The following is a 10,904-nucleotide window of genomic DNA, read 5'->3' on the forward strand; positions in this document are numbered from 1 at the left end:
GAAAAAGATTACGTACTAAAAATCAAACACCCATAATAATATATTTTAATTTATTATTGGTCTGCTCTCCGTTGCCACAGCTGCTCTGTTGGGCGGCGGTGATGTGGCAGAGAGGCAGGACCGCCTCGCGCAGGCTACGAGCAGCTGCAGCAGGGAGCACTGACCACTGGGAGGGGGAGCGGCCGCTTTTCCTCTGTGCTGAGCACCAGCTCGCTCCCCGCTGCCGCTGCTCAGTCTAAACAGGCAAGCGTGGGGCACGTTACAAGTTAACCTTCCGTCTTAGGAAGCTTTGGATAGTCATTCAAACATAGTCTCTTCCAGAAAACCAAGAAAATATTTCTAAGCTCTCCAAACTCTATTTGTTAAATGCACAAAGACCTGTAAGCCAAAAGTTCCCCAGTTTAATCCCAACACAGATTTTTTTCTACAGCCTTGGACATATCATCTAACATCTCTTTCCTCAATTCCCATTTACAGATGGGGATCAGGATACTGACAGACTGCACAGAAGGTGTGTGGAAACAAAGGTTGTTTGTTTGCTTTTGAAACAGATCTTTGAAGATGAAAGGCTCTATATTAGTCGTATGTAATGCAATTATTTTTAATTAGGACATTCTGAATTTGAAGCTTAGAAATAACAGTAGAATACAGACCGAGATTCAATGATAAAAAATGCAAGCTAGTACAGTAAAAGCTTTATTATCCAGCATGAGTTGGGTAAGGGGGGTGCCAGTTATCTAAAATTTCTGGTTATCTGAGGCAGGGGTTTTTGGCTGGATGTGGAGTGGGGGTGGCGGCAGCTGCAAGCAGAACGGAGCCAGTGCAGGGGGGTGAGCAGTGCCAGTGGCTGCCGCGTGCAAGTTTCCTCACCCCCCTGTGTCTGGCCGACTAGGAACTCCAATTAATAGAGTATTCTGGTTACTAGAATGCCGGTTAACACAGCTTTTACTGTACATTCAGCAGGGAATATAACGCAAAGTGCAAATAGCTAGTGGAAGGCAGAATACTGGGGAGCACTAACTCTGAAAGGGATGCAGATGGACAGCAAAGCACACCTGGGTTAACAACATGATAGGTCAAAGATAGATCATCTCTCTCTAGATCAGGTATTGTTGCATCTAATTCAACTTCTAAAGAACTTGAGCAAAGGAAGGGTAAAACTGCACATGCAAAAGTTATTTCATCATGAAGCAGGGAAGAGAGAGCTCCTTGCCATAGGTTTGACTTAACTCTCAAGTCAATAGAAAGATTTCCACTGACTTCAGTGGACTGTGAGGCAGGCCCTCCTATACAGTTTGGTGCAATCCTACTGGAAATAAAACAGGGCTTCAGTTCTTGGCACCTCACTATTCAAAAGATAACAAATAGCTAGAGAATGTGGAAGAAATTACAACAGAGCCATGGCATAGAAATCTAGAGAGACTGAGAAAATATTTCTAGTATCAAATAGACATGTGGTATTATAATGGCTAAGGGGTTTGGGACAGTATTGTAAATAGCTACAAACCCTGAGAAGGCAAGGAACTACTGAGGGTTACTAATAATTCTGATGGAAACAGAGAAAAGGACAATCCAGACTGAATCCCTAGGTAAACTTCCTGATCATGAGCAATACTGGATAAGAAGTCTCTCTCAAGGGAACATGTAGAAATTACTGCTTGGCATATTAAAGATGGAATGGAGAAAATGGTAGAAAAAGCTGTCCTGTATAAACAAAAAGATGGGACTTTGATTCTGATTGGATTTCTGGATACTAAAACCAATAAATACAGGAAGAGTAATTCAAGAACGTAACTCCTTTTAATGTTTTGCACAAATGCTTTTGGCTTCTGCAAACTCTTATTGTAAGCAACAACTTGAGCCTTACTTCCTTACCTAAGGATGTTTTGGCGGACCAATTCAAATTTGGGAATGTTCTCATAATGTATGATGTCTGTGTGAAGTGGTGGTTCGGACAGCAAATAAGGCCTTGTAAGGGATGGATGCATAAGCGTGTACCCTAAAACAAGCAGAAATGGGGTTTTAGTGCAAACGTTCATTCAGGAAATGCTAAATGTAGATAAAACAAGGACAAGAATTGTGGCTGCATATGTGAGAGTTCTGTTTAATTAAAAAATCATCATACAAAGTAAACATATTATCGTGTAATAAGTCAGATTAGTGCCAACAGATCTTTAAAATCTTAAGAGCTTAGTAATTTAACTGAAAACAAACCATGATTCAGTGATACAGGCTATAAGAGAAGCACTTGGGATTGCAGGAAAAAATGTAAAGAACTATAAAAACATTTTTTTCTTCTTTCAAATGTTAGTTTTGCATTTTTTAGCCTACAATGTGAAAAATCTATTTCAGCAATAGGAAACATTCCATATCGAGACTGATCTATAGATCTATAATAATTATAATGCCAAACTATATATCCATTTACATTTTCAGTTTGGCTGGCAATTACCATTAGACAATCAAACAACTGTTGCTAATCTTTTAATAATCTACATCATTCACTGTTACTGTCATCCTACCTTCTATGCTTATAAATCAGGATCAGAATTAAGAGTTGGCTTCCTATTTCAGTGGAACAGAAAGATAACATATTTATATACAGTATTTGAATCACAAAATTACCTTTGTTATCGATGAGAAACGTGTATGAGGCCAAAGAATCTTGGTAATAGGTGACATCCTCCAAGATATATGCAAGGTTAACATCCACGCCAACAATCCCTAGCAGCAGGTTTCCGAAGTAACATGGTTTACTTACAGTCATTATCAGACCTTAGTATAAGAGGAATAATGCAGTAAATTAGCAATAAACAAAGTCTCCACTTAATTAATAATACAGAACACAGAGCATGTGCTAAGTGAAAACTGGATCAGGTTTACCTCAATGACAAGATAACCCTTCCATCCATCTAGCAAGGTTAATTTTCCAAGTCATACACTGCACCAGGATGGAGGGTTTTTTTGCAAAAATAGATCCCAAGACTTAGAAATAAAATTTAAGACCAGGCCTGTAGGTGGGCATCTCTTCAGAATGCACAATTTTAATTATTTTACTGAAAATACTTGTTTTTCTACTTTGTTCAAAACTTGCAAGTTAAGGCTTTATGGCATTTTTCTCCTTAGGACAGACAAATATGGTGTCTCAGTAAAGTGCTTGATTCAAGAAGCACTGCCAGTGATAGACACCATATGCTGGCAGAGCTGTCCCTAGGGCATAGCTAATTGGGGCAACTGTCCTGGGCTCCATGTTTTGGGGGGCCCGGGGAGCCAGGTGGAGCCATGGGGCTGGCCTGGAGTTGGCAGCTCAGCCCTGTGCCGCAGAAGCAGCATGGGGACCCCCTCTTTGTGGGGGTACCACAGACTCATGCACTGTTAAGGGGGGCCCCCCCACAGGCTGATTTGCCCCGGGCCCTGCACCCCCCCTACGGTCGGTTCTATATGCTGGCAATATCTGCAGCACATAATTAACCAACAGCATTGAAGCTAATACAAGTATTGACATCTCTCACTGACACCGCTGTGCAGCTACATTTTGTACCTGCTGCTGCTAGCATAAAACTGTAGACGCATTCCACAGGATATGAGCAGCTGATGGAAAATTGAGAAGGGGCAGTTGAAAATGCATTTAATGAAAATGCATTTAAAAATCAACCAACATTGCCAGTGCAGGGGGAGCCCAGGATCATTATTCTTGTGTGCATGACAATCAGCTGATTGTCAGCTGGCTCTAGGAATCCATAGGGCTGGTTCAAGCCCCTATATGGTCTTTGGAGCTGGCCAACAATCAACTGACAACTGGCCGACTGGGAATGCGCCATGGCGTGAGCCCTAGAACACTCCCAATCATCTACTGATTGGGAGCACTCCAGGACCAGCCCCACCCTGGTGATAATGGACAGTAGGAACACCACGCAGGAAGTTATGGTCCTGTTTCTTTTAGTACAAAGAGGGATGGCTCATCTTTTCACCATCAGAAAGGCACTTTCCTCCTCCACTACGATTCCATACCAACACCTGTGGTCTAGTTACACGGCCAGCTCAGGCCATGAGCAAGTGCCTGATGGGCCTGCTAGAATGCAGAGACACTGTGGCTATCATTTTAGCCCCAAAATCTAATCCTCAAACTTAGTTCAGTTTCCTACACAAACCCAAATTACAGAGGCCAGATGTGGAGGTGTCCACGAAAGAATTTTCCTCTTGAAAGTACAGCCTAAATTCATTCCATGTCATATTACCCATACTTTCCATAACAGATGTTAAAATTTTACATGTGATCCCTGCACAAAGGGATTCACTTTGCAGTTGCCTTAAGGGCAGACCTAAAAACACCTGCTTGTAAGTCAGGTATAAATCCAGTGTAGACAGAGGTGGGGAAGGTAACCTCTGTTTTACCCCACTCTGTTTCAGGTTTTTCTAAGCACTCACCATCTCCCATTTCATCTGAGAAGGGCAGACTGAAGACGGCTTCATCAATCATTCGGTTGGGGAGGTTAGTGTAAAATCGACCAACTGTGGTTTCCAGGTTACTCAGCTGGTTTAAGACCATCATGCTTCCCTTGATCACAGGCAAGGCAATTCGATCAGGTACTCCATACTTCACAGAGTTCTGCTCTGCCAGATCTCGGAGAAATGCCAGTTCTTTTAAACCGGTCACTCCCTCTGAAAGAGATATGCTGCATCCATTACGGAGAAGAAAGGAATGAATTTATTTTCAATTGAGGCTCCCATCTTATTACAAATTAACACACTACAAAATGCAGCAAAACTGCAGTTCAGCATGTTGCAGTGTTGGTTTGATTTGTAAGTAGTTTTATCATCTCCCAAATGGGAAACGTTCTTATATGTGGGGAATAGCCTATGGAATCCAAGGGCCAAAACTCATTAATAATTCCCCAGACAGAAAAGCATGCTTAATTGGATTTAATAAGCCTGCAATACTCAAGAAGAGGACTTTCATCTTTCCTTAATGCAGCAAAAATTTCTTACCATTCATAAGTGCATAAGTGAGAATCATTACTGAGTTATTGAGGAAACTATTTTCTTCATTGATGACACGCAGAGTAGCCTTTTTATCATCCTCTGAGGAATCTTTTGAAGTAATCCCAGCCGAGAGGTAAATTATGACCATATCTGTATCTAGGCAGGAACACACATGGCAAAGTACATTAGATTGCAATTTACTCAAGACAGTAATGCTGTAAAAACCCTTATGCAAGTAAAAATGATGAATGTTATTGACAGCTTTATTTCAAGAGTTGCAAGCATCTGCACTGACTAAAAAACCACTCATTTTGTGGTACCTTTTAGCAGCCCTTCCATACTTTCAAGTCACAACATTTTAACTACAAATTTTATGCTCTCATTAGCTTTCCAGTGTGGACAGGCAAAGGCTGTCCCCTAGTCACAATGAGTTGGTCAGAACCTGAAAAGGAAGTCTTCATTCTCAACCCTCTTGTGTCCCTGTGCTGGAGCAGTCTGAGTTTAGCCTATGGCTTAAAACACTATAGCTCTCTCTCTCTCTTTTTTTTCAAACTTGCTAGCAAGGGTAGTGAGAGAGTCTTAAGTTTGCATGAGGGTTCTGTGCCGCAGCTTAAGCTTTACAATTTTCTACAGGCAGTTCTCTCATACAATTCTTTCTTTCCTACACTAGCAATGAGGGAGGAGATATTTTACCTCTGTTAAGAGCCCTGAATTCTCTTCCAGTGTCCTGGCTCTAAATTTTCTCCAGCTGTGCATCTTGCTGTGTACTACTTATCTACTTAGAACCTTCCTGCCATCCAGACATCAGGGGATTTCAGTGGCAGAGATGTACAGATATCATTTGCAAAGTACCCTGCAATCCTTTGGGATGAAGGATATGGTATGAATATGAAGTAATTACTGAGATGCTGGTTGGCACCACTACAGCAAGCAGTGACAGAGGGCTGGGAAATACAGAAGTGTTAATCTGTTCAACAAAACTCATCTTGCACGCTAGGAAAGTCTCTATAATTTCTTCCATTATGAATTTATTTTTCTGAGTGTGAATGGCTTCTCTTGACATACCCACAAGTCCTGTCAGGGGCATGTCAGGAGAAGCCAACTAGAAAACTGTTTACAAGAAAACGGCAGCGCATTATACATCCTCTTCACAAACTTCTGTGCTTCAGCCCTGCAAGTTCTGAGGTTTGCTACCCACATACATAATTTTAAAATTCTTTCATTTTCATATAAAGAGTCTTAAACTGAAAGTGTGCACGCACTGAACTTAAAGCTTAAATTTTTCCACTGTCTTACAGAGCAGCGTTTCTCAAGCCATGGGTCACGACCCAAAAGTGGGTCACATGAATGTATCAAAAGGGTCATGAACAAACTTTAAAATCTGATTCTTCTCTAAGGGAGAAAAACGTGGGAAACAGTGGCTTTTCCCTTGCAGGCTGGCACAGTTCCAGCCTGTGAGGGGCTGCTTGGAGCCCCCTCATGCCCCATGCACTGCCCCCATCCCCAGTGCCCCACACACGAGGGGGCTGGGGCCTCAGGGTGGGGGGCAGCAGTTGGCAGTGAGCGACACTGGGTCAGGACTGGCCACTGATGTTTACAAATGGATCCTGGTACATAAAAGGTTGAGAACTGCTGTTATAGAGGAAAGCAAGTGCACTGAACTCGAAACTTCAAGTAATGGGCCCTTACGTGTCTGTGCTTTAAAAGCCAACAACAAAAGTTGCATATGAAAGTGAAATAAAAATTCGCCCCAAGGGATGACGACTAGGTTGAACGGTCATAAACTACTACAAGACCGTTTCAGGCTGGACATAAGGAAGAATTTCTTTACTGTCCGAGCCCCCAAGGTCTGGAACAGCCTGCCACCGGAGGTGGTTCAAGCACCTACATTGAACACCTTCAAGAGCAAACTGGATGCTTATCTTGCTGGGATCCTATGACCCCAGCTGACTTCCTGCCCTTTGGGCAGGGGGCTGGACTCGATGATCTTCCGAGGTCCCTTCCAGCCCTAATGTCTATGAAATCTATGAAAAATGCAGAGTTTCACATTGCAGTGGGGTATACTAGTGTATTCTATTCCTAACATGCAAAGAATGCTAAGCATGAAATAGGTACTAAGATGCAGTAAAAATCTATGGCCAATAATCTTGGAATAAGTACTGATGCCTAAGTCTTATACCAGCCAACTTCAGCTGCATTATATTTATTACAAGTAGGGGTACATTGGTAAAGATCTTTAGGGCCAATACTGATGGCCGATACTGATGGCCAATTATTGACCAGCTGATTGCTGATATGCAGCCCTGCAGCTTGGACAGCAGTGTCCGACTGGTAAGTGGGAGGGGGAAGGGAGAGGGAAGGGGCATGAGGGTGCAGATCGAGGCCCCCATGGTGAGGGAGGGAGTGTGGCTGGGGCAGGGGCAGATGCTGCCCAACCGGGGTGAGACAGGGCACAGGATGGAGCTGCAGGCAGCTTATTTGGGGAGAGTGGAGGGGGAAGGGAGGGGGTCTTCTACCACTGCGTGCACCCTGGAGGAGGTATGGGGGCACATGCCCCCCAGATCTGTGTGCAGGGCAAGGGCAGGCTGCCCACTGTGTGTTCAGGGCTGGGGCTGTGCCAGGCTGGGCAGGGGCTGTGCTCAGGCTGGGTGGGGTGGGTGGTGGTGACAGTGTTTGGAGGGGGGCTACAGCCACCCCAAAATTCACTATAACCCCCTTTCCAGCACCACCACTACCCACTCCAAGAACAGCCCCCTGCTGGGAAGAGGTTGCCGCAGGCGCAACCCCAGCCTCGAGCACATGGCCTCTCCTCATTCTGTGCACGAATCTGGGGCGCACATGCCCCCCTATACCTCCACCAGGAATGTGCACAGCAGTGAGAGCTACCCCTAACCCCCAGATGAGCCACCCACAGCTCTGTCCCACACCCTACCCCACCATGGCTGGGCAGTACCTGTCCCTATGCCTGCCCTAGCCCCACTCCCTCCCTCACCGTGAAGGCCTCATTCTGCCTCCCCAAGCCCCTTCCCCCCCCACAGACTTACCAGCCAGATGCTGCTCTCCAAGCTGCTGGGCTGCACTCCTGACCACACGTATGCTGCAGTTGCACGCATGCACACGGCATTTATCGGCAACATTATCGGCCAGATCAGCCAAAAAAAGCCAACCGCTGATAATGTTGATTTTCCTTTTATCGGTGCTGATATGATATGGTACCTCTAATTATGAGGACACTACCCTTTCAACAGTTTGCCAGAAGAAGCTGAAGACCTGCTCTTGACAGCACCCTATGTTTGAGTGAACAAAACAAAGATTGGAGCTATTGTATATGTTAGGTCTGTAGTTCAAAAGTCAACAAAGCTCAGAGCAGCAAAAATGTAGATCCCTCTTTTCACAAATCTAAAAGAATATAATGCGTCACCTACTTCAATTTTTGTATTTTGGGTGCATTTGCTAGTCTAACCGTAGTGTGTAGTTATTTCTTTTCTTTTTTTTTTTCTTTTAATTAAAAAAGTAAGAATTTGGAATACCGTTTCACACGGCTCAATTCAAGCAGGTTTTCTCTGATGAGTAAAAATTCAGTTAGGACACCATCATACTTGATATTCTATCAATTGCAGTTACTACGAATAATTCTGATGAGGGATATTGATCACTTCCAAAGGAATTGGGATAACTGGAGTACATGCATGTATGAATGTGTATTTCACTTATCAGTCAATGAAATGGTTGTGCTAATGATTACCATTAGAATGGATCCCCTTCTGAGGAATAATTCAGAGATCTGATTACCATAATTAAATAATACAGTTAACAAGGAAGAACAGTGAGCTGGACAAGTAAATGAAAATATAATGAACAATTTTCAGCAGCCACTAATGTATGGCTTTCAAATCCAACACATGCTTTTTAATTAAAAACTACATAATATATTTAAGTTCAAGGTACCGCAGTCCCCTGGTCTCTGTCAGAGCAAACAATTCAGATAAAAAGGAACTATGCAAGCTCAAGAAATAATAAAAAGGACTGTACAATAACAGACTTACTTCCTTGGAGTTTTGTGCCATTGTTTGTGTTTCGTATCAACTGAAATGCCTTTTGAAATCCTACCGCATGCTGGGTAGGGCTGTCAGATGACTTTATACTGCTAACGAAGGTGGACATCTTCCTTTTTGTCTCACTAGTGGCAGGAGACAGAAATGTCTTATAGCACTGATCCAGTGAGCAGGTTCTTACTGTGTCTGCCACGGTTAACACAGAGATCTTAAAAGAGAAGAAACTATATTGGATTACCTTGCCATTTATAATTCTTTACATACCAATATAGCGCACAAAATGATAGGCCAACAGAAGAGTTTCTGTGGATTTAAAATTCAATTGTTAAAAAAATAAATGCTAGAGGCATAAATCCATCAAATTTGAAAAGGATTAGACTTATGGTGAGCAAGGAAAAAAAAGAGTCTTTGGTCTTTGTTTCTCAGATGAAGTCAGCTTCATTCAGTTCACACATAAGAGCTACCATACTGTCTGAGGCAGAAAATTTAAGCAAGCTCTGGATATCTCGACATAAAATCTGCAGAGAGCATTTTTAACCAACCTCTGCTGCTTACAGAAAAATGAAGTGCTTGAGGAAGATGATAAAACTAGGAAATTTAATGGGCAAAGCACTGTTTTTTAAAAATGTTTTTGACAATGAGCCAAATCCATCACTACCTTTTATTCTACAGATGAATTAAGGCATCTAGTAATAATACTTGCACAATTAAATGTATCCAGGAGATACAGTCTATTAAATGAGTGGCATGCTTTAATCTGAGCTTTGATTGATGATGAAATAGTGACAGAATAAAGACACTGCTATACACACTACTGTGAAAGCAGCACCTGTGAAACAGATTGTAAAACCATTAAAAGATAATACAGTAATAAAATTGTTGTTTTAACTTAAAAGAATAAACATTTTCTCTACAAGTATACCCAGATTCAGCAATATTACTTAAAAGATATGTTTAATTTTAAGTACATGTTCAAGTGTTTTACTAAATAGGAATCACAGAACATTTTACAGAACATTTTGAAATTAGTTACATGTGCAACACTTCACTAAGGAAGTAAGATTATTCCCACACTACAGATTATAAGAGTAAGTCAGTATCTTTCAAATTATTTATACTGGGATCCTCTTTCAAAAAAACGTACTTCATAATCCCACCCCTTTACAATTATCTGCAATTAATACAGCAGTGGGAAGGATTTGAGATGCTGCTGAAAGGGTCTAGTAACACTTCTTGTGGCTGCAACCTCTAGTTTACGAAATATTTGGTTAAGTAACTTCACTAAGGTCACAAAGAGGCAGAAATACCTTTCCAAACCCCTGAAACCCAGTCCTATCCTTCAACCTTCCTGTTCTTCTGTCCAGGATTTGTGGAAGCCTTGTAAAATTTAATTAGGTTTTACAGCATCTCTGCAAGGCAGTGAAGTAGATTTCCTCCATTTTACTAACTATAAAATGGGCTCAGGGGATATGGACTCAAAAGGAACTGCCTGGGGCCCCGCAGGTTGTCATCGGTGGTCATGGTCACTAGACAAATCTCCTAAACTCTGGCCCCACAGTAAACCTTCTGCATCACTATATGCCCTGTTAGAAAAAAGTTTTCTAAGGGCTCCCCCAAAAGTTGACATATAAGCAGGGATTCAGGTTTTCCGTTTCCCATGGAAAAACGGAGTAAAATGCCGATTCCCCCCTTACCGAAGTAAAACTCAGACCCATGAATTCTGCAGTTTCACAACAAGTCCTCCACAGGCTGGTAGAGTTCCAGCCTGCGGGGGGCTGGGAGGGTCAGGCAGGGGGCGCCATGTACATGTATATGCACACGGCCCCAGGCAGCCTGGAGAGCAGCTCCCGCAGGTAAGTTGGGGGG

General features: G+C 42.6%; 1 protein-coding gene across 3 annotated transcripts in view; it reads right to left on the minus strand.

Moving 5' to 3' along the window:
- The window catches only part of CACHD1 (cache domain containing 1), a 91,296-nt gene that overhangs the window by 39,706 nt on the left and 40,686 nt on the right, over positions 1-10,904 (minus strand). For all 3 annotated transcript variants that reach the window (XM_025212544.1, XM_014523293.2, XM_025212543.1), the window contains 5 exons: positions 9,030-9,246; positions 4,990-5,139; positions 4,429-4,662; positions 2,626-2,775; positions 1,876-1,999 (listed from right to left, as the gene is read on the minus strand). In XM_025212544.1, the coding sequence (XP_025068329.1) occupies positions 1,876-1,999; positions 2,626-2,775; positions 4,429-4,662; positions 4,990-5,139; positions 9,030-9,246 (875 nt within the window). The remainder of the gene's footprint in view (positions 1-1,875; positions 2,000-2,625; positions 2,776-4,428; positions 4,663-4,989; positions 5,140-9,029; positions 9,247-10,904) is intronic.

The sequence above is a fragment of the Alligator sinensis genome, unplaced genomic scaffold (genome assembly GCF_000455745.1).
Source record: "Alligator sinensis unplaced genomic scaffold, ASM45574v1 scaffold982_1, whole genome shotgun sequence".
Lineage (NCBI taxonomy): Eukaryota > Metazoa > Chordata > Crocodylia > Alligatoridae > Alligator > Alligator sinensis.